The 25,211-nt window shown below is 34.9% G+C and overlaps 1 protein-coding gene across 10 annotated transcripts in view; it reads right to left on the bottom strand.

The window, feature by feature from the left end:
- Positions 1-25,211, bottom strand: part of SNX14 (sorting nexin 14) — a 68,343-nt gene that overhangs the window by 19,402 nt on the left and 23,730 nt on the right. For 4 of the 10 annotated variants that reach the window (XM_032651879.1, XM_032651876.1, XM_032651877.1 and 1 more), the window contains exons 7-18: positions 23,948-24,032; positions 18,279-18,435; positions 17,070-17,145; positions 15,857-15,901; positions 15,670-15,750; positions 15,455-15,569; positions 12,889-13,044; positions 12,404-12,528; positions 11,659-11,717; positions 10,256-10,282; positions 7,818-7,950; positions 1,537-1,738 (exon numbers count right to left, since the gene is read on the bottom strand). In XM_032651879.1, the coding sequence (XP_032507770.1) occupies positions 1,537-1,738; positions 7,818-7,950; positions 10,256-10,282; positions 11,659-11,717; positions 12,404-12,528; positions 12,889-13,044; positions 15,455-15,569; positions 15,670-15,750; positions 15,857-15,901; positions 17,070-17,145; positions 18,279-18,435; positions 23,948-24,032 (1,261 nt within the window). The remainder of the gene's footprint in view (positions 1-1,536; positions 1,739-7,817; positions 7,951-10,255; positions 10,283-11,658; positions 11,718-12,403; positions 12,529-12,888; positions 13,045-15,454; positions 15,570-15,669; positions 15,751-15,856; positions 15,902-17,069; positions 17,146-18,278; positions 18,436-23,947; positions 24,033-25,211) is intronic. The other 6 variants (XM_032651883.1, XM_032651882.1, XM_032651885.1 and 3 more) reach the window with 3 other exon arrangements.

Genomic DNA, 25,211 nt, shown 5'->3' with positions numbered 1-25,211 from the left:
AAAAGATATATGCACTCCTATATTCACTGCAGCATTATTTACAATAAACAAGACATGGAAACAACCTAAATGTCCATCAACAGATGAATGGATAGAGAAGATGTGGTATATGTATACAATGGAATACTACTCAGCCATTTAAAAAGAATGAAATCTTGCCATTTGTAACAACATGGATGGACCCTGAGGGTATTAAGCTGAATGAAATAAATCAACGAAAGACAAATAGCACATGATTTCACTTATACATGGAATCTAAAAAACAAAACAAACAAACAAAAACAAAATGCAGACTCATACAGAGATCAGATGGGTGGCTGCCAGAGGAGAAGGATAAAATGGGTGAAGGTGATCAAGTAGTACAAACTTCCAGTTATAAAATAAGTAAGTCATAGGGATATAAAGTACAGCATGGGGAACACAGTCAATAATATTGTATTAACTTTGTATGGTGAAGGACGGTAACCAGACTTATTGTGGTGATCATTTTGCAGTGTATCCAAATGCAGAATCACTATATTGAATCACTATATTGCACCTAAAAAACTAATGTAATAATGTATGTCAATTATACCTCAATAAAAAGCAATTTATTTATATTGATAGGGATTTATATCTGAATAATCAAACATTTTAAATAATTTTCTGAGAGCCAAGAACACTGAGAGAAAAGCCAGATTTTAAGTACTAGGCACAGCAAAGAATTGAATCCAGAAGTTAACTAGGAGTATTCCTTTCCAAATGCTTTTTAACACTTAAAATTCCTATCAGTAGAAACAGCAGACAAAAGACGTAAGTGACTGTGTTTGAAACTGAAATGAAACTCTAATATCGACAAAGGTTTGTCTGTATACTTATTAAAACGCTGAGATAGAACAGCATCTAGCAAGACCGAACAGAAGTTACAGCAAAATCAAGTAGCAGTGACTCAGAAGTGAAGAGAACAAGATCCTGCCTGGTATTTAACTACAATAGGGAATATCATTGCTAGCTACTCTGAGCATTCTTCCTTCCCCATTCCTATACTTTATGTTCCTACGCATGAAACAGGATCCGCTTCTGAGAAAAATCAAACACCTAATACTTTTTGAAAAATAAATAAGGGGAATCATTAGCACTGACCTTCATCTTATCACTTCGTCACTCGAAACCATTTCCTAACCCTGCCACTTTTTCCTTCTTTCCTCACAGACTGTCCCTTCTTCCTGAGGTTAACTTTATTTTTCTGCTCATCATTCCCAAAATGTGCACAACTTTGATGTGTTTTTGCTTATACAGACTGCCCACTCTCTTGGACAAAGCCCAGGGTGGCGAATATTTATCCTGCTATGGATGCTGTTTACCCCTGTCTCGACTGTAACACACGGATGAAATAACCAAAAGAAAAAAGACAGCAAAACATAAAGAAAACTTGTAAAGTTGTGTTTGATCGTATTTTTACCAATTATTACTAGCCCACAACAATGGAGGAGGAGAAATGCTGTCTTAATCATTTTAATACCTGATTAGTGCTATAAGCATTAATAATATTAATACCTGCTCTTCTATCATTTCTTTCAACATCAATACAAAACACTGGTATTCTCTCCTTTTTCTCCTTCCTTTCAGAGGAGGTATCTTCAAAAAAGTCTACATATGGAATGCTAATTTTCCATGCAGCAAGGTTTCGAGGAGTATTAGGTGTGTTCACAGCTTCCACTGGAGAATCATCTTCCATTACAACAATACCTTCTTCAATCTGGAAAAAAATCATCAGAAAAAAAATTAATACTTCCAGGACCTTTATACCTATAGCATATGAGATGTAACTACAAAGTAATATGCCCATATAAAGTCTATAATTTTTTAATACTTTTGAAATTAAGTGATATCAAATTTTCTACTGAAAAGGTTAAGGGTAAAAAACTAAAACTAACAAGTTACTAGCATCAACTCCAGGTTTTGTTGCATCACCAATATATGAAAATTCAACAGAATATAAGACACTTCAGCAATTACTGGAAAAGATATTAAAAATACACAAATACAGAAAAATATTTAACTCTGGTAATAAGAAGTAGAAATTACTGTACTGATATCTTTCATTTAGGAATGTAAAATTTTATGATAACAGCCACTGATGGAAACTGCACAGAAAAACTGGATATGCAATATATTGTTGGTTACAAGATATACCTGTACAATCCTTTTAGAAAGCGTTTTGCCCATATACATTTATCAATATAAGAAGCCATAAAACGGTTTCAACCAAGTTAATTCCATTTCTGGCAACTTATTCTAACACAAGCATTTATTTTAGACAAATTTTTTTAAACTGTGAAAAAGGCACAAGTATAAATACATTCACTGCAGCATTAGATAACATAAAATTAGAAAAAAGGTCTGAAAGGGACCCACCTCTATATAATTAAGATTGTTTTCTCATCTCCTAGCTTCTAAAATTTTAATAATATAAATATTTAAAATAAATAATCTTTAAATTATTACTTGAAGAACAATTATTTTAAAAAAGCAGTGTTAAACATGTTCTAGAAATAAACATGCAGAAAGAAGAGGGAAAAAATGTCTGTCTTCATTAAATCGGAAAAGAATCTCTGAACTGGCACATTATAACACCTGGTCACCTAGACATCTCTGATTCATGTTAAAGGGGGCAAAATTTTACAGATAAAACACAACCATCTTGAACACACTTTTTTAAGGAAATGAGTCAAAGGTTGTAGCACTTAAGAGAATTCTGAACAGTCTAGTCAGAGCAAACCAGTAGGGAAGAGGTACTTCTTTCCAGAATTCTAGCACCCTACCTTCACTCTCCATTCTACTCTCTTCCCACACCTGGTAGCCAACTCTCTTCTACGTGAATTCTTTTCCTCCCCCACTAAGTCCCTTGGCAATTATTCCTTTTTCTGTTCCTGTCCTAAAATGGCTTTCTGTCACCCCTAATAAGACTGTTAAGAATCTTAGGAAGACTTCTTAATGCTCTGTTGAAAACAAAAATGTCTTCCAGGCCTAAGACAATGAAACTGTAAAAACAGATGATAAGTGTTAGTTCTTGCCTTTTGGGGACAAGGCTATCTCCTTACAAACCTGGAAGAAAAACAGAGAAGCATGTGTGAGGGAAACACCCACTCCACTGCTTGGAATCTGAGGTACAGGGCAGCATTTTCTATGGTTATTACAACTGTAATTTTGTTAACAGACTTGGCTTTTGAAGAGAAATGGTAAAATGAATCATAAAATGGTAGAAAATTTGTTTCACAAGCTGACTAAAAGCCAAGAAATGGGACATTCTTAAATAAAAATCAATCTAAGAAACAAAATAGAAAAAAAATTCTTAGCAACATAAAAATATCAATAAAAGACAAAGAACAAAGTTTTATATTTTATTACTGCTACCATTTAAATGGTGTTTATATCAAAAAAGTAAATCTCTAGGGCAATATTTCTCTAAGAATTTTCAGGGATTCCTTTAATATTATTTAAAAATATATAACCAAAATTTTATAAAAAGGAAAACCAAGTGCTTTCTCATTTTCAAACAGATGTTCCCTCTACAAAGAAGATAGGGAATAAAACAGGCAGAGGATAAAAGGCAAAGAGATGTACCCCTATTTCCTTGAGAAATACTATAATTTAACTCATTATTAGCCTTTCCTATGTTGGGGATAACTGCCAATATACCAATGGGCGTATTACGTTCCAGAAGTTTATCTGTGAATCAGTTCTGAACTTGGACAGAAATGCATTTTCAGACAGACCTAACCTTACATAGAAGACTTTGGTTCCCAGGCCAGTATACATATGCCAATTTAACTTATAATTTATCTGATGGTATTATAACACTGTATAGTACTTACTGCACTTACTGTGTGCTGGGCACTGTCCCAAGTGCTTCATATATATCACTTATTAATCCTCACAACACCCATATACAAGCTAGATACTATTATCCCCATTTCACATGTGAAGAAGTTAAATCAAAATAAAATTAAGCAATTTACCCAAGGTCACATAGCAAGGAGGCACTGCTACCAAATGATCACGCCAAGTTGATCCTTTTTCTAAAAAAATAAAAATCTTCCAGGTCTCAATTCTGGATCACATACCACTTTAGCCCTGGCAGTGAGACTGGCAATTTCCCTTTCCCATACACTTCCTAAACAAGGCAAAGGAGATTTCCCTGAGGTCCCACAGTTCAGAACTAGCACAGTACCTCCAAATCCTAAGTGGGACTGTCTTGGTCTGGTTTAACACCCTAGCCACCTCCTGCCTTTTCTCTTCAGAGTACTAACAATTAGTTTGCCCTCTTACCCTACTTTCCATTATTACTATCTTTGCTTCCAATCAAGAATTCCAAGACAACCCTTAGAATGGGAGAAAATATTTGCAAATGAAGCAACTGACAAAGGATTAATCTCCAAAATATACAAACAGCTCATGCAGCTCAATATCAAAAAAATAAATAACCCATTCAAAAAATGGGCAGATCTAAACAGACATTTCTCCAAAGAAGACATACAGATGGCCAAAAAGCACATGAAAAGATGCTCAACATCACTATTAGAGAAATGCAAATCAAAACTCCAATGAAGTATCACCTCACACCAGAGAGAATGACCATCATCAAAAAATCAACAAACAGGACTTCCCTGGTGGCTCGGTGGCTAAGAATCCACCTGCCAATGCAGGGGACACGGGTTCGATCCCTGGTCCAGGAAGATCCCACATGCCGTGCAGCAACTAAGCCTGTGTGCCACAACTACTGAGCCTATGCTCTAGAGACCACGAGTCACAACTACTGAAGCCCACACGCCTAGAGCCTGTGCTCTGCAACAAGAGAAGCCACTGCGGTGAGAAACCCGTACACTGCAACGAAGAGCAGCCCCTGCTTGCTGCAACTAGAGGAAGCCCGCGCACAGCGATGACCCAATGCAGCCAAAAATAAATTTAAAAATTAAAAAAAAAAAATCTACAAACAATAAATGCTGGAGAGGGTGTGGAGAAAAGGGAACCCTCCTACGCTGTTGGTAGGAATGTAAATTGGTTCAGCCACTATGGAGAACAGTATGGAGGTTCCTTAAAAAACTAAAAATATAACTACCATATGACCCAGCAATCCCACTCTTAGGCATATACCCAGAGGAAACTATAATTCAAAATGATACATGCACCCCAATGTTCACTGCAGCACTATTTACAATAGCCAGGACATGGAAGCAACCTAAGTGTCCATCAACAGAGGAATGGATAAAAGAAGATGTGGTACATATATACAATGGAATATTACTCAGCCATAAAAAAGAAAAAAATAATGCCATTTGCAACAACATGGATGGACCCAGAGATTGTCATACTGAGTGAAGTAAGTCAGACACAGAAAGACAAATATCTCATGATATCGCTTATATGTGGAATCTAAAAAAGCGTACAAATGAACTTATTTACAAAACAGAAGTAGAGTCACAGATGCAGAAAACAAACTTATGGTTAACGGGGTAAGGTGGGGGATAAATTGGGAGATAGACTGACGTATACACACTACTATATATAAAATAGATAACTCATAAGAACCTGCTGTATAGCACAGGGAACTCTATTCAACACTATGTAATAGCCTATATGGGAGAAGAATCTAAAAAAAAAGAGTGTATATGTGTATATGTATGACTGATTCGCTTTGCTGTACACCTGGAACTAACACAACATTGTAAATCAACTATACTCCATTAAAAATTAAACAAAAAATTATACTTCAATAAAAAATAAGTAAATAAAGACCAATAAAGAATTTCCTTCCTCCTTGGGCCACTACAAAACAGAACAAACTTTCTCAGCTTTTTAAAGATAGCCTCCTGGATTTGCCTGGTGGCGCAGTGGTTAAGAATCCACCTGCCAATGCAGGGGACAAGGGTTCGATCCCTGGTCCAGAAGATCCCACATGCCACAGAGCAACTAAGCCCATGTGCCACGACTACTGAGCCTGCACTCTAGAGCCCACAAGCCACAACTACTGAAGCCCACGCGCCTAGAGCCCGTGCAGACAAAAAAAAAAAAAAAAGCCTCCTATTCCTGAAGCAAAACTATAGCTTGTATTTCAAGTAATTGGGAAGAACAAAAAAGAAAAAGTACATCTTTCCCCATAAAAATTATGTTTCGAGTTCACAATAACATGGGTAAATGCTTTTGTTATATTAAGTTATATTTAAGTTATATTTTGTTATATTAAGTGGGCAGAGATCAGGATAGCAATCTACATATAGCCTAATTTATGGAGGTGGGAAGGGGAAAGATATTTTTAAAAAACAGAATCACAAGAATGTTAATAGAAGTAGTTATTGGGTGGCAGAATTACGGGTGGTATTTTAAATTTTCTTCTACTTTTCTATACTATTAAAAAATTGAGATGCTTAAGATCTAAAAACTTAAACATTGTTTTTTTTTAAAAGACTCCCTCCTCTGGTCTACTGTCTTTCTTCTACCCATACTTAAGGAAAAATATGGGCATGAAAAGAATGCTGTATTTGGATTATCTAAAAAGAAAAAAAAGGATTAAATAAGTTTTTCTTCCATTAAAATTACTGTGAAGAAGCAATGAATCTTTTTAACAATTTATCAGTGCAAAGGGACAAAGGTTGAAAGGAAGGGGTAAAGAGGAAAAATAGGTTTATTTACTCTTCTCTCCCCACTTCCTTCTTCTTGGTCATTACCAATCCAATCACTAATATTCATCCCTTTTATACCCAGGATAGTAAATTTCTTAAGAGCAAAGTTTAGGTCTTAATCAGCTTTTTATCTCCAGTGCTGAGACATTAAAAGGCAAAATGAAGATCCAGGATGTCTGTTCAATAAAGATTTTTTAAACAAATGCAAAGTACAAATGAGATAATATCTGCCTTTATAGAACTCCTTAATTGGTAGGAAAGACAATCATAAACATACTTTCAAATACATAAATTAAATCGTAATTTCAGGGAATTCCCTGGCAGTCCAGTGGTTAGGACTCGGAGCTTTCACTGCCAGGGCCCGGGTTCGATCCCTGGTGGGGGAACTAAGATCCCACAAGTCCTGCTGCACAGCCAAAAAAATCATAATTTCAAACATAACGTGGTACATGTTTTAACATATGATCTAACAGAAGCAAAAAAAGGAGGGAATGTTCAATTCTGCTTGGGGACTCAGGTAGGGGCTTATGGGAAGAAACTAGATTCTGAAAGATAAGTATGAATTTCCTAGGTAAATAAAGGGGAAAAAAAGGCATTTCAAGCAAAACAACATGTGAAAAGACAGAGAAATAAAATAGCATGGAGGGTGTAACGTGCTTATAAATCTGGGATCTTGTTAAAATGTAAATTATGATTCAGCAGGTCTAGGATGAAGCCTGAGATTCTGTACTGATAACAAGCTCCCAGGTAATGCTGATGCTGCTGGTCCACAGATCACAGTCTGAATATCAAGGGGTTAGGTCAGACACCGATTAACACAACTCCGTGTGCCTGGCCATGTGGTTAGAAAGAGATAAGATCAGGATATGAAGTAAAAGCTTAATCAAAACGTGGTAAATTGTTTGACTATTTAGCAGTATATCAGCTTAACAGAAACCATCTGGCCTTAGTAAGCAATAACTTAGTGCTCAGGAATTTAAAAAATTAGATTAGCACCATGAAACTATAATGACTAGTGAAAGAATGGGAAACATAAACAAAATCTGAAGTAAGAAGTAAGATTAAAAAAAAGGGAAAATAACAAGCGTAACCAATTTTTTATGCCACATTAAGTCTGAAATTATACATACAACAAACTGAAGAATTTTTACTTACAAAGTCATCTTCACCTTCAGCTAAGCCATAATTAGGCAACATAGCTCCCTCCATTGTGGTGCTCTTGAAGACTCCTTTAATTTTGCTACCTATTCGGCTAATTCCAAATGATTCTCCTCTCTTCTGTGTGCTCCTAAATATTAAACAAAAATGTATCAAGAACACAGTAAATTATTACACTATCACAACGGTCCAGTTTACTGTAAACAATAATAAAAATGGTTGCAAAAAGGGTAAACTGAAGGTATAGCTAAACATAACTTTTTGGAGTTCTCAGTCATAGATTGTCTCAACATCTCTATAGCCAAAAGTGACAGAACATTTAAAGTTTAAATTTGAGGGGATGAATAAATGGGACAATATTTATTAACAAACATTTGAAATTTACCTACTATTTAACCTTAAAACATTAACTGAACTAAAAAGAATAAAAGATGAGAGCCCCCTAGTGGTGCATATTTCTTACTGCCATACATTTTTTGAAATAAATTAAAAATGTGGTTAGACCGACGTTCAAAATAGACTATCCTGGGCTTCCCTGGTGGCGCAGTGGTTGAGCATCCGCCTGCCAATGCAGGGAACATGGGTTCGTGCCCCGGTGCGGGAAGATCCCACATGCCGCGGAGCGGCTGGGTCCGTGAGCCATGGCCACTGAGCCTGCGCGTCCGGAGCCTGTGCTCCACAACGGGAGAGGCCACAACAGTGAGAGACCCGCGTACCGCAAAAAAAAATTTTTAAAAATTAAAAAAAAATAGACTATCCTATTCAAACTGTACTGTACTGCTAAAAAAGCACAGTGTAACAGGAAAAAAACAAAACAAAACAATGACCTTCTGAGTACTTCATTTTTAGATGGAAAAACAAAAAAATTCTGAAAATTTTCTTCAACTTTATTATCATATAAATACTCAAAAGAAGAATGAAGTATAAAATACACCATATATAACTTCAAAATAATAACAAGAAAAAATAAAATGCCAAAGGGAAGGTTTAGCAATGAACATAAAGATAAAAGCAAATGTAGCCTAAGGAAGAAGCTTGCTCTGCCATATATATTAAATAATGGTTTTGTAATTTTTTTCAAAAGTACATTTCTAAAAGCAACAACAAAAATATGCCAAAAAGCAGAAAAAATTTCCTCCACTACAGCCTACTTATTATTGCCTCGTTTCAACAAATAAAAACATAACTTTTATCCAATTTAAAACTCACTATGTAATACTGCCCTTACAACAGATGTCCAAAGAAAAATGACCATTTTAAAATTCAAGGAGATTGGTGTTGAAGGCCTAACTTAACGAATAGCTATTATTCCTATAAGAAAACGTATTTATAAAAATAATGCAACAGGGCTTCCCTGGTGGCACAGTGGTTGAGAGTCCGCCTGCCGATGCAGGGGATACGGGTTCGTGCCCCGGTCCGGGAAGATCCCACATGACGCGGAGTGGCTGGGCCAGTGAGCCATGGCCGCTGAGCCTGCGCGTCTGGAGCCTGTGCTCCGCAAACAGGAGAGGCCACAACAGTGAGAGGCCCGCGTACCGCAAAAAAAAAATAAATAAAATAATAATAATAATAATAATGCAACAGTTACAGAAATAAAAGTAAATTGATGAAGCGTCAAATGCACCAGTATATTAGTGATATGTGCATTTTATACATGTTCAAGGAGTAAATCAAACTTATTTTAAAACTGGAAAAACTCTAATAGTAAGTAGTAGTAGTAAAAAGGATACTTAAACTAGAATATTGTTTTACCCAAACAAGCATGCAATTAGTGTTTTTAAAAAATCCAGGATTATAAATATAACTTTCTATGAGAGAAGAAATTTTTCTGAAAAAAATATGAAAATCTTAACAAAATATTATTAAAATCTCTAGAATCTAGATAGATTATGCTAGTAGACCTAGATTATAAAACAGTTGGGCTTTTTGAAATGACATATTTTTTAAATATTTCACTTGTGATTACACCCAGAAATACTGAAATATTGTACTTCTTGCTTTAAAGAAAGTTCTTTAAACACAAATAATTCTAAAAGAAATTTAGCAAGATCAATAACAACAACAACAAAGAATGAGTCAACAGCCTTAAAAAGCTAAATACCGGATTTTTCACTTTATTTTTATGCTGACATTTTTATTTTCTGATGACATATATAATGCTATTTCAAAAAGGAGACCTCTAGAATAAAAGTAGAGGTTAATCTTAAAAGGATGTCCCAGGGCATTCCCTGGTGGCCTAGAGGTTAGGATTCTAGGCTTTCACTGCCCTGGCCCAGGTTCAATCCCTGGTCCAGGAACTAAGATCCCTCAAGCTGTGCGGCGTGGCCAAAAAAAAAAAAAAAAAAGGATATCCCAAATACCTGATATAAAGGCAGTAATTGGAGTTAAACAGATAATTTATACAGAAAAGAATCACATGCTGTCTCAAGACTTACCGAAAATCATCCAAACTTAGGCTACTTCTGCAATAACAGACATGTGAAATTACACAAGGAAAAGAGAAAGAGAAAGCCCAGATATTAAACAAGTTTCACTTTAGAACATAAAACAAAATTTAAAAGCTTTAAAAGTTACACAGATGGATAGCATTATGAATAACATGATAAAGGAAAGAGAAACAAACACAATGGCTATTTTGGGGGGGTTGGGATCTGAATTCTAGATCATTTTAAAGAAAGTTTTTAAAAACTCAATATGTCAGGAAATAATTCTGGTTTTTTGCCCTCATTTAGGCAAACCATTTGTTTGATACAGTGGAAAATATTCAGAGACTAAGCCACCAAAAACTTGGCATTGAAAACAAACTTGTATTTTCTAATATGGAATTCATGTCTATATTAGATATAATTGTGCACGCTACACACATTTTTAGTTTGAGTATTTTTTTAAGTTATGACTTAAGCTAAGAAGCAAAGTTAACAAAAGATCCCTAAATATTTTTTAAGTTATGCTTTAAGTATGGAATGAAACAGAAGAGTAGGTTAACATTAATTAACATGCATTAAAATTTTACTTTTTAAATGCAATTAAATAGAATGTGGACATAAAATATATGAATAAACATTTTACATATTTTAAGTCATCTAACAGCAAATCAGCAATGCTACCTTAAATTTTCAATGAAAGAATGTTAAGAAAGGCTTTTACTTATTCTATTGATATATAGGTAAATCAATCAAGTATCACAGAAGCAGAGTCCTGACAAGACTGATAGCTAATGTTAAGAGTCAGGTCAATATAAAGAAAAACATATTTTAAAAGACTATAAGCAGTACCCAGAATGAAAACAACCCATATTTTCTTCCTATTAATTTTATATTCTAAAGCCAGCAAAATTAGTGCCTTAATATGTTGAAGACAACTAGGTGTTCGCCAAGTGGCAAAGACAGCTTTCCATCTCTGAGGTTATGACTCTGCCTTACACTTAGCTACTCAGCAGGCTAATAAGGTAAAAGAACCACTTCCTCTTTCGCAGTCCTATACAGGAGTTTCACTAAAATTAATAAATGGGAAAAAAACAAACTACTCTCTAAAACTGAGTTATCTGTGGATTTCAATTATGCATGCAGTCCATAGTCTCCAATAAAGCAGGTGATCAAGCAATAATAATTATGAGATTAACAAGGCAATGGTGTATATATCTTGTTAAATTTTTCTGAAAGAATGTCAGGCATTTTCACATTACTATATGTAGTATAGCTCTACAATTCCTTAGTAATCTTGTCTACTTATGTAGCAAGGAAACCAGATTAATAAAGATAATGATGTTATCACAGAATGATTAGCGTCAACAAGAACCAAAAAAAAGAAAAACATATATATGATTGAATATACCTACCTGTTGAGTTTTGAATTGCGTGTTGGTGATTCTGCACCTCTTAAAAGTTGTCTGAAATACTTAAAAAATAATTATGATTTATTAAACCAATATTTCATATTGAAACTTGCTACTTCACCTTACTGATTTGAGCTTAAAGGAAACATTACTTAAATCAAGTGAATACGACCACAGTCAAACAGAGTAAGGATTAAGATATTGCAAATGGAGGTATTCAAGCCACTTGACTTCTACAAGTCTGTAAATAACGTATATACAAGAAGAATGGGGGACTTCCCTAGTGGTCCAGCGGTTAAGACTCTGTGTTCCCAATGCAGGGGACCCAGGTTCGATCCCTGATCAGGGAACTAGATCCTGCATGCTGCAACTAAAGATCGTGCGTGCCGCAACTATAGACCCAGCTCAGCCAAATAAATAAATAAATAAATATTTTAAAAAGAAGAAGAATGGGGTTTCTGCATCACCACTACAAAGCCACTCAGGCATATGGCAAATCAGATAGACCAATTTGGTTGCAATCTTCTAGTCACATAAATACAAACATGGTTTTGGTATTAAGAATTGTTTTTATAACCAGCTTCTAATCTCCATTAACTTATGTAGTGGAAAATAGTATTCATTTTCTTAATTAACCATGTTTTATTTTTCTGTTTATTTTGTTATTTGCATTACTCATGTAACGATATCAAAGCCACTAATAAATTTTGAGGAAAAATCTTCAAACAAGATTAATACTTTGACTAACCTCATCACTGTGGCAAAACATAGGAGTAAACACATTTTCCAAGAGAGAAAGTACATGTTCATATGCTTCAAAAAGACATCTCATAGTCTGAAGTTTCACAACATCTATATATGGGCCTTCAGCAACTGTTAAAAAAAATTATATTGCAAAAATTGTTTATGAAAAGCACAAATACATTATATATTAGTTTAAAATTCATTACAGTGAAAAGAGCATACAAACAATACTAAGACTGTTTTGCAGAAAATCCACTGTAAGGTGCAGATCACACTAGAGAGGAATTAGAACAACCAAGCTCCAGTTCTGGCAAGTATTAGTTATGTGAATTGTGAATAAGTTTCTTCATCAAAGCTTTCATCTTGTTAGTAAAATAGGATAATGCCTGCCTGTGTATCTCACACAGCTGTTGCAATAAGCAGGGAATACAAGAGAAAACTCTGAAAAGAGTAAAAGAGCTACAGAATTCATCCTCATCTTTTACTTACTTTTTTGAATCTCTTCTACAATGAAGGGATCAAATCGAATTTTGTCAATACTTTCATCCAAACAATATGTTTTATAAATCTTTTGCAACTCTTCATGAAGAGATAGCATTTCATCATTTGATAACTCTGGTCGCAAAATTCTGTCATTGAATTCCTCTAGCAAATTCGGAAAGAATAAAAAAGAAAGAATTATTTTCATAGAATAAAACTACTCAATGAAAACTTCATGTTCCCACTCTAATTGTAATCAATATTAAAAGCAGCAAATATAAGCAATCTACTCATCATTTTAAGCTTTTTATAAAGATTTAATTGGGAGTAAAACAACTGCTGAGATGAAAGAGAAGCTCAATCAAATATTTTATATACGAATATAAAATGCATAAATAATCCATAGCAATACAAATTTTCTAAAATTTAGAATAATAAACACACTTGTAAAATTCTGTTTAAAGAACATATTGGATTAATTTCTTATACCAAGGGTCTTTAATATTTTGAAATCTGATTCCCTAAATAACAGTGAAAACTAAGGCTTTTTTTAGTCCCAATGTTTTTAAACAATATTTCTGTCCATCATGGAGGCTGTAGACTAGTGATGGAGATCAGAGTCTGAACAAATCAATCTTTTTTTCCTAAAATGTGAAAGAACAGCATTAGGAAAGCCAAAATATTGACTGCCTTTTTTTTTTTTTTTGTGGTACGCAGGCCTCTCACTGTTGTGGCCTCTCCCGTTGCGGAGCACGGGCTCCGGACGCGCAGGCTCAGTGGCCATGACTCACAGGCCCAGCCGCTCCACGGCATGTGGAATCCTCCCGGACCGGGGCAAGAACCCGTGTCCCCTGCATCGGCAGGCGGACTCTCAACCACTGCGCCACCAGGGAAGCCCTTGACTGCCTTTTTTTTTTTTTTACTACAAGAGGTAATATGGAGCTTACCCCTTAATTCTTAATTATCCAAACTGAAACCCAGTGAGGTAAGGAAGGAGTTTTTTAAAAAAAAAAAAAAAACTGGAACAGAACATATAAGATCTTTGGGATGATAGCAAATTCATATAATTGGAGTCTCAAAAAGAAAGGAGAGAGAAAATAAGGCAGAATACTTGAAGAGGTAACAGCCAAGAATTTTCAAAAATGATGAAAAACACCAACATTCAAGTAAAATTCGAGCAGAATAAATTTTTTTTAAACTACACATTACAGTCAAATTGCTGAAACCCCCAAAGAGAAAACTGAAAAACCAATCAGGGAGAAAAGGGACATACATACAGGGGAACAAACATAAGGATAGAAGTTAATTTCTCCTGAGAAACAATGGTGCTGTTCAAAAGGTAATGGAAGAATGATTTAGAATGTTGAATGAAAAAAACCCATCAACCTAAAATTTTATATTTGGTAAAAATATCCTTTTAAAATGAATATAAAATAACATCTTTTCAGACAAAAGTTAAGAGAATTTACCCCCAGCTGAATGGTACTATAAGAAATGCAAAAAAAAAAAAAAAAAGTACTTCAGCAGAAGGAAAATGATATAGAAACCGGTTCTGCAGAAAAAAATAAAGACCACCAGAAAAGTAAATATACCAATAACTATCGGGGCCAAAATATGTGTGTGTGTGTGCACGTGTGTGTGTAAGAATGTGCACAGCAGCTTTATTCAGAATAGCCCAAAAGTGGAAGCAGTCCAGATAGCCATCTACAAGGAGAATGAATAAAGAAAGAGTGGTACCCTCATACAAAAGAATACTACACATAGCAATAAAAAAGAGCAAACCACTCATCTACACAACACCATGGTTCAATCTTAAAAAGCACTATCCTCAATCAATGAAGCCAGGCACAAAAGAGTACATACTATGAGATTCCATTTATATAAGGAAACTGTACAGGCAAAATTAATCTGTGGTGAGAGAAATGAGATCAGTGATTGCTTTGGCAGGAGTGGGAGCAGGGGTGGATCATTTGGGAAGGGCCCTAAGGGAACTTTCTAGGGTGATGGAAATGGTCTTTATCTCAATAAAGGTGTAGGTTTGTAGGTTATAAAGAGTGCAGATTTGTCAAAACTGATTAAACTGTATATTTAAGTTCTATGAGTTTCACTGTAAATTATACCTCAATTTTTAAAAAGCTATATTTAAAAAAGAAATTAGGTACATTAAAAAATTAGTCTGCTCACAGAGTCCACAGTGTCTCTAAATCTAACAATGTAAAACGTTATAGAACTTCTGGCCAAAATAAAACATTTTTGTATTTGATTATTGAATCAAAATAATCCTTAATAAAAACTGTGGCAAAGTGCTAATGACAGGGTCTTTAACATATTTTCATTATTCTGAATTTTTAGCAGTTATTTTTCCGCTAAGAGGATTTGGTTGAAGTCAGTTACAGATTATGTTCCAATGTGGAAAGGAGTGGACACTTGAGAGATAACTCACAGGTACTCTTAGAGTATCTAGCAAATGAAATTTAGTACAATAACAGATGACAGCTACAACATCTGATCTAAACAGTCAAACATATGACAAAGTTTAACAATGACTTTAGTAAAGTACACAGATAAGCCTCACCCACAGTCAGACAAATCTGCAACACGTGCACTGCTCCTTCTTGTTTCAGAAAGTTCATAAACCGAAATAAGAGATCTTGTTGCTCTCTGATTTGCTTCAATTCTAACTTCAGCACCTTGATACAACATGGGAGAAAGAGTAAGTTAGAGCTCTGTAAATACATGATAAAATTGTTTATATCAAAAGTAATACAAGTTATTGCCGAAAATACTTACAGATGGTTTTTTATTTCTAGGTTCTGCAAATTTCTGCAAGAATGGAACCAAAGGGGAAGGTGGTTCAGTTGCTTTTTCAGGCTTTGAAGAAAGAATTAATTAATTCAGTAACATGTCATTTAATTTTACAGATGTGAATCAAAACTCAATGCAATCTGAAGTACTTTCTAACACGTTCAATACTCACTGGAGTGTCATCTATGAAGATGATAAGCAAATGATTCACGGTATCCTGATGGAAAATAATAAACAAGGATCAAAATAAATCCATTACCGCGTTCTGCCCAGAATTCTCAAAGCTTTTATCATATTATGAAAGTTTCTGGAAAAATGAAGAAACAAATGGAGCAGTGGCAAAGCATCTGCACTTATGTAATACAGAGGGACTTTTTAAAAATCTACAATACAGGGCTCTTCGGAGGTTCTTCGGACTTCCCTGGTGGTCCAGTGGTAAAGAATCCACCTTCCAATGCAGGGGACACGGGTTCAATCCCTGGTCCGGGAAGATCCCACATGCCACAGGGCAACTAAGCCCATGCACCACAACTACTGAGCTCAACCACCTCAACTAGAGAGCCTGCATACCACAAACTACAGAGCCCACACGCCTTGGAGCCTGCGCGCCACAACTAGAGAGAGAAAACCCACATGCCACAACCAGACAGAAGCCCACGCTCCGCAATGAAGAGCCCACGCAGCACAATGAAAGATCCCACATGCCTCAACAAAGATCCCGCGTGCCGCAACTAAGACCCAATGCAGCCAAAAATAAATAAAATAAATAAATAATAAATAAATCTTAAAAAAAAAATCTACAATACAGGGTTCTCAACTTTTGTGAAAATGGGAAAAGAAAAGTTATTCTGACTTTGGCATTCAAAACATTTATCAATTATCCCTATTTCTTCAAAATCTTACTGGATCAAAAGTAAAAGGAGCCCAAGTATCCATCAATAGATGAATGAATAAGCAAAATGTAACATATACCTAAAATGAAATATTACTCAGCCTTGAAAAGGAAGGGAATTCTGATATATGCTACAATGCAGATGAACACGGAGGATATTATGCTAAGTAAAATAAGCCAAATACTGCAAATACTGCACCATTCTACTAATATGTGGTAACTAGAGTAGTCAAATTCATAGAGACAGAAAGTACAATCAGGAAGTAGAGTTGCCAGGGGCCAGGAGGAATAGAGAATTACTGTTTACATGGGTACAGAGTTTCAGTTTTACAAGATAAAAAGAGTTCTGGAGACAAGTAATGGTGGTGCTTGCTCAACAATATAAATGTATTTAATACCACTGAACTGTACACAGAAAAACATTTAAGATGGTAAATTTTATATTTTATGTATCTTATCACAATTAAAGAAAAAAATGTTTTTTACGTCTTACTGGATCAGCTAGGAAATCCAAAGAAGGGAGGAACACTGAACCAGAGAGAATCTCTCTTAAAAGTAAGGTCAGGGATCTGGAAAAAGGAACAATATTGTACATATTTAGTGATTTACATCAGTTCTTACCTGGGAACCTTGTTATTATGCAGACTATGATCAGTAGGTCTGGGGATGCCCTGAGATTCCGCCACCTCTAACAAGCCCCCAAGTAACGCTCATGCTACTGGTTCACAGATTGCACCCAGAGCCCTTAACTGGCTAAAAGAGAATACTACTGAAGAGGAAGAAAGCATTTCCTCAGCAGGAGGAACCTGAGTGAGCATTAGAAAAACACCACCTCAAATATGAAAATTTTACATATAATAAATATGTAAAACCTAATACTTGTAACAGTATAATTTTTATAATTAATTTAAATTATTATAAAACAATTTGTTTAAAGTAAAAACATTTTAATTAAAATATTTAAAATATTTTTTTAATTTAATTAAAAATTTTAAAGACAATAAAGTAATATTTAAAGTACATCACTAAAAATAAGCCATGGTTGTATGTATTGTACAGCACAGGGAAATACAGCCATTATTTTGTAATAACTCTAAATGGAGTATAATCTAGAAAAATATTGAATTACTAAGTTGTACACCTGAAACTAATTTAACATTATAAATTATACTTCAATTTAAATAAATAAATAAATAAAAATAAGCCATGGTCTTTTTCTCTAAGGATTATTAGGATAAGAGTAAAGAGGTAACTTTATGGAATAATCTAAACGTGCTCTTTCGGAAATAAGGGAGGCTGGACTAAACGACCTCTAACCATACTTCCCAGGTGAATACCTTAAAACCCAAACTTGTCTGTATAATTTGTTCAAAGTGTTTCTGCCAGTGAATCATAATATGCATGCCTTTTAAAAGGAACACCAAGGAAGTAATAAAGTATAATGATCTCAAGTAAGAAAATTAATTTTTTACATTTGTCTTTGATTTCCTACGATCAATTTCCAAGAAAAAATTCTTAGCAACACAACACATCATGAATGCTTAGTACCTAAAATGGCATTTTAAGACCTGATAAATTATATTTCTTAAATGAAAAATTATATCATAGCCTAATCTCAAGTTTTAGTGTATTCCTATCATGATCAAGAATAGCAATATACATACAGTATGGTATGCTATGACATTTTCTAGTCTATTTATACCTGCAGTCTGTTGCTTTCGGAGGCAAAATATAAGGAAAAAGTAGTTCAGTAAGTTTCCTTAAATAATGTAATTCATCTCTTCGACTCCTCAAAGCCACATGAAGCTCCGGACCATATTCTTCTAAAGCAGCTTGCTGTAAAAACTCTGCATTTTCTACTATAAATAGAGATAAAAAATAAATATTGGAAGAAGTTAACAATGTTAAATAACTTCAGCCATTTCCACTAACAAATACAAATTAATTTAACATAGCCATTCCTTTCTTAGCCTTCCTTTCTTTCCAATATGTATTCTACTGGGAAATTTTTCACAAAAAGGATATGAAGAAAATAAGTTTCCTCTTTGCTGGAAGTTTTTTAATTATTCAAAATTAATTGATAAAAAAGCCCTTTCAACCTTGGTAAACAAAACTTTAAACTCAGGTCATTACAAAGTATATTAAAGAAAAGCAAATTGTTTAAAGTGGAAAAAACTAAAGAAAACATCTTCTAGCACACACAAAGCTTTTATTATCAAACGTTACATTCTGTTCATCCCCTGCAAATGTTTTAAAAATCCCTCTTAGGGCTTCCCTGGTAGCACAGTGGTTGGGAGTCCGCCTGCCGATGCAGGGGACATGGGGTCGTGCCCCGGTCTGGGAAGATCCCACATGCCGCGGAGCGGCTGGGCCCGTGAGCCATGGCTGCTGGGCCTGCGCATCCGGAGCCTGTGCTCCGCAGCGGGAGAGGCCACAACAGTGAGAGGCCCGCGTACTGCAAAAAACAAAACAAAACAAAAAACAAACAAAAAAAATCCCTCTTAAAGTTCTAGTCAAAATTATTCAGGTAACCCTTTGAAGAAATTAGAGTATAGAAACTGGCTTCCTTGGTTCAGTTCTGCATCTTCTGCCCACAGTATAGGACACAAAAGGTACAGAACTGTATATGGTGGAAGTCCATGAAGTTAGATTACTTAATAAACATTAACTGATGATAAAAGTTACACTAACAAAAAGTTTTCTTAAAAGGCCAAACACTAAACTAATACTTTAAAAAGGAGCAGGAGAAAAACAAGTCATGCTTTCTCCCCTATTTGCATTCTGAGCCAAGTTTTAAAATCATGGAGTCTGTGAAGGGAATCTTAACCCTAATTCAAATGGCATTTATTTTTTACAATTTATTTCTATTTTCATTGACAGAATGCAAGCACATTTACCAAAGAAAAGGCAAAACATACATTCTAATGGTGTCAGAACTAAGAAAGTAAATAAAGGCTACCTGTGCCAGAGGTATAAAAGAAGGACTGGCAAACAAGGACATAGTTTTTATAAGAATGTACTTTATTTTATCATTATACAATTGTTTACCATGCATTTTGCCCCAAGAATTTGGGGTACAGGTCTTTTAAAAATTTATATCATGAGCAGGGATTTAAAATAAGAAGACTAAGCTATGCTAAATCCCAATTCTACTTCTTTATTAACTGATGATGTTAAATGATATAATCCCTTTGAGTCTCAGTTTCCACCTCAGTAAACAGTCATTAAATAGTTAACACTGAAAAAGCTGCCATGCAAAATGCACAAGTAATTATAATACCTGGTGCAATTAAGCATTCACACATAATATATAGATGCTGAAAAACGGGGCATGGATTAATCCCCACTAATCACCAGTATATCTCCTGTCTAATTAGTGGGCAGTTTGCAGACCACAAAAGGAAAAGTCCCCAGAATCCACAACAAAGAGATAACTTCAGGGTGAAAGACTGATATAAGATCCTTCAATTACTACTGAATTTAAATTAAACCAATGCTTCTAATGTATATATTTTCAACATTTCTAAGGGTGATAGAAGGACTTACATAGAAAACTTCTTTGTAATTCCTACTCTCAAGAGGCAGGTTAAGGAGAGAACACCAAGAAAGTAAAAATGAATATGTATAAAGAGCTGAACCTTTAATTTCCTGAGTATACACAATTGTGGAGCCAAAGAATTTAGAAAACAAATTCATGCATGAAAGAGAAGAAAAATCAAAAACCTGAAAACCTTTTTTACAAGTCTAATTCACTGTTATAATATTTAGAACACCAGGACCTTTGGATAAAATGCAGTCCTTCTAATTCTCTGGCCTTTTAATTCTATGGAATTCATTAATTACAATGTCATTAATGAATCCAATCTAGCATTTTATGCTGATTTTGTAATTGAGGACCATTTTTTGCATGAATAGTAGCAATTTAGCAACCCCTCTCTTGCAAAGACTCAAGGATAAATGTCAGTCAAACTGGTCTATATATATGACAGCACTTTCACAGAAACAAGATAACTTGGGTATTTTATTAAACTGATCGATTAAAAAATAAAAATAAAAGACTCAATTTACTCATATCCTGAGTTCAAAGTGTTTGTCTTTACAACAAAATTAAGACCATATTAAAAATAATTTTCCCACACAAAAACTTGCACATAAATATTTATAGCAGCTTTATTCATAATTGCCAAAATTTAGAAGCAACCAAGATATCCTTCAAAAGATGAATGGATAAACAAACTGTGGTACATCTGTACAATGGAATATAATTGAGCAATAAAAAGAAATGAGCTATCAACTCCACAAAAAGACATGGAGGAGACTTAAATGATAGTTCTAAATGAAAGAAAAGGCTACAGTCTGAAAAGGCTACAGTATGATTCCAACTATATGACATCTGGAAAAGGCAAAGCTGTAGAAAGAGTAAAAAGATCAGTGGTTGCTAGGGGTTCATGAAGGAAGGAGGGAGGGATAAATAGGTGAAACACAGGGGGCGGGGTGGGGGGGGCAGTGAAACTATTCAGTATGATGTTGTGTTGATGGATACATGGCATTAAGCATTTGTCAGAATCCACAGAATGTACAATATGAAGAGCAAAACCCTAATAAAAACTATGGGGCTCCCCTGGTGGCGCAGTGGTTGAGAGTCCGCCTGCCAATGCAGAGGACACGGGTTCGTGCCCCAGTCCGGGAGGATGCAACATGCCGTGGAGAGGCTGGGCCCATGAGCCATGGCCACTGAGCCTGCGCGTCCGGAGCCTGTGCTCCGCAACGGGAGAGGCCACAACAGTGAGAGACCGGCGTACCACAAAAAGAAACAAAAAAAAACTATGGACTTTAGTTAATAATAATGTCTCAGTACTGGCATATCAATTGTAACAAATGTACCAACCAATGCAAGGTGTTAATAATAGGGAAGGGGGGAAATATATGGGAACTCTCTATAATTTCTGCTCAGTTCTTCTGTAAACTTAAAACTGCTCTAAAAAGTAAAGTTTACCAATAAAAATAAAAACACTTTTCTATATTTTTTTCTGACAGTACAGTAGCCTTAACAAAATGGCTACAACAAAGTTACTATCTTCTGGTGTGTTTTTGCCAGTGACAGGACAATTATTTTAAAAGTTAATTTTTTTAATTTAACAATTAAATTATACGTATTTAAACTCTTCCACTTTTTAACTATGTTGAAGGTAAAACTTGAATTGTTATAACATTATAAGATGAACACAGAAAAAATTTTAAATGTAATTTGAAATGCCTCTCATACCTAAGGAATTATTCATACCAAAGGACAAATAAACTAATAATTTAACTACCACTCTACAATTTCCCCAAATACACTGTGATTATACAAATTGATATTATGAGGGAGGGAAAATTGGTTCCATGCTCAAATGAGTTTGGGATGTGCTGGGTTAAAAAAAGTTAAAGTTATTTCTTTGCTGCAGGACTACTGAGATATTTTGGAATGCTAGTACTTACTGGGTATTTCCAGAAAAGGAATACAATACATAGTAATTACCAGAAAATATAACCATGATACTTCTTCTACATAGTCATCTACATAGAGTAGTATTCTGCAGAACATACTTGGGGAAGCACTGACAAAGAAGAATACCAAATGCAGATACAAGGAAAATCTCAGTTTCACAAAGAACTAAGTACAGAGCATATAAGTAATTTTGTTTAAAAGGTATATTTCAGGGCTTCCCTGGTGGCGCAGTGGTTGAGAGTCCGCCTGCCAATGCAGGGGACACGGGTTCGTATCCTGGTCTGGGAAGATCCCACATGCCGCAGAGCGGCTAGGCCCGTGAGCCATGGCCACTGAGCCTGCGCGTCCGGAGCCTGTGCTCCACAACGGGAGAGGCCTCAACAGTGAGAGGCCCGCGGACCGAAAAAAAAAAAAAAAAAAAGGTATATTTCAGCTTGATCTAAGAGCAAGAAAAGCCCCCAAATGAAGGTTTCATCCAATCAGCAAACGTTTGATGAATGTATGCTATGTGTACATCATGACAATATAAAGGCCAGGATACACATAAGAAACTGCAAACAGGTCATCCTGGCTAAAGTATCATATATAGTGAAGGACAAGAGTAGATCAAAATACTTGACTAAATAGGAAAGGGTTTAAAATATAGGACAGGAGAACAGTATGGAGGTTCCTTAAAAAACTACAAATAGAATTACCATATGACCCAGCAATCCCACTACTGGGCATATACCCTGAGAAAACCAAAATTCAAAAAGAGTCATGTACCAAAATGTTCATTGCAGCTCTATTTACAATAGCCCGGAGATGGAAAGAACCTAAGCGCCCATCATCGGACGAATGGATAAAGAAGATGTGGCACATATACACAATGGAATATTACTCAGCCTTAAAAAGAAATGAAATTGAGTTATTTGTAATGAGATGGATAGACCTAGAGTCTGTCATACAGAGTGAAGTAAGTGAGAAAGAAAAAGACAAATACTGTATGCTAACACATATATATGGAATTTAAGGGAAAAAAATGTCATGAAGAACCTAGGGATAAGACAGGAATAAAGACACAGACCTACTGGAGAACGGACTTGAGGATATGGGGAGGGGGAAGGGTGAGTTTTGACAGGGCGAGAGAGAGTCATGGACATATACACACTAACAAACGTAGTAAGGTAGATAGCTAGGGGGAAGCAGCCGCAAGGCACAGGGATATTAGCTCGGGGCTTTGGGACAGCCTGGAGGGGTGGGATGGGGAGAGTGGGAGGGAGGGAGACGCAAGAGGGAAGACACATGGGAACATATGTATATGTATAGCTGATTCACTTTGTTATAAAGCAGAAACTAACACACCATTGTAAAGCAATTATACCCCAATAAAGATGTTAAAAAATAAAAAAAAATTTTAAAAATAAATAAAATATAGGACAGTTTTGACTCTGTAGCAGTCGCTAATTTTTTTTTTTTTTTAAGTAGGCAGGTAACAGAATTGTGGCATTGTGAAATTAACATAGTAGCAATAAATAGGATAGGCTTCATCGAAACTGTTGAAATCATTAAGAAAAAAGGAGGGAAGAGATGTGAAAGACACCTCAGAGGAGGTAATGAAGGCAACAGACTACCATGCAAAAAAAGACAAGATTCATCAATAATATAACTAAAGATTATCCGAGTATACCTTAATTTTCATAGATTCTTGAGTTCTCAAAATCACTTATATGTTAACAAATTACTGAAAGGGATTTCAGTTTAAACTAATACTTTCACAGCATCTGTGAATATATCACTTAATTTATCAGTACTCAGACTTAGATATTTAAAGTGAAATTGGTATATAAAAACAAACTCAAACTTTGTAGCAGTGTAAGAAACGTAAAACTTTGTATTACCTTTCTGACTGGCTTTAACGATCACTTCTATATGCTTCATTGCTGCTTTTAATAGTTTCTTGGTGATAATAGATGGAATATCCACCTAGAAAAATCCAACATTAAAATAAAACTTTTAAAATAATTATCACTAAGTTACAATGGCAGGAACAATGTATTTAAGGTATTGGAACATATGATCTTAAAAATCAGTGGTTTTATTGGGAATCTTTCAAAAATATAATTTAAAAGCACTTTACATTCTTGGATCATACTAACTGTAAATTTAGACCGTTTTACTACAACAGTAATGAAAATATACCTTTATATGCATACCCTATACACTAAATTTTTCTCACAAAATAGCATCTTTATTCTTGACTTATTTCTTTAATGTGTTCATTCTAAATGCATTCAAGAAAAAAATCTCAAGTAACTTTATCATCCCTTTGAAGTTATAAACTTGTGTTTACTAAGGTCACTTGAAAATAAACTTTTCATTCAGCCTACAAGGTAAATCCTGGTTTCAAGATATATGGAAGCATTCTATTTTGGAATAAAATTAAGTTTCATCATTCCCCCCAGGTATTGTTCAACTTAAAGGCTGGAAACTGTAGTGACTACGGAAGGTTAGTAAGAGAGGACTGGGGGCTCACAAGTACACACATAAAAGAGACATAAAATAAAATAACTAAAAAAAAAAAAAAAAAGCCCTGCAAATTAAGTAAATCACCAAAAAGCATGTTTATTGGAGTTCAACAGGCTTAGCTTCCATCACAAAGCTCAACACATCATATTCTCCCTTTACCAAAGGCATGAGAAAACTGCATCACAATAGTGTTGTTTTGTGTTAACTTTTCAGTTCTTTTTAAATTCCTCATTAAGAAAGAGGAAAAACATCACAAGCTGATAAATCTAGTAAGTGTAATGGATCATAAGCCCCCAAATTTTAGTGATTTACTAGTAAAACCCAGAGCAGATTACAGATATCTTTTGGCTGTATAAGATCAAACATGTTCAATAAGAGGGGACGTTTCTGCTAGTAGCACACCTTTTTGCAAAATAACATTACTCTTCATTTATCCCTGCTCTCTTGGTACTCAGTGATTATAAATTAGTCTCATATATATATTTATCAAATAAACAAGATGTTTTCATTTTTAAATATTTTATGGAATCTTGTCTTCTGAGAATACGCACAAAAATTTTCCCTTGTAAGTTCCATTTTAGAGACTTCAGATCAAAATCAAAATGATAAAATAGTGAGTTTGTCACTAAACTTTGA

This window comes from Phocoena sinus, chromosome 12 (assembly GCF_008692025.1).
Source record: "Phocoena sinus isolate mPhoSin1 chromosome 12, mPhoSin1.pri, whole genome shotgun sequence".
NCBI lineage: Eukaryota > Metazoa > Chordata > Mammalia > Artiodactyla > Phocoenidae > Phocoena > Phocoena sinus.
This window is presented reverse-complemented; position numbering and strand designations above follow the sequence as displayed.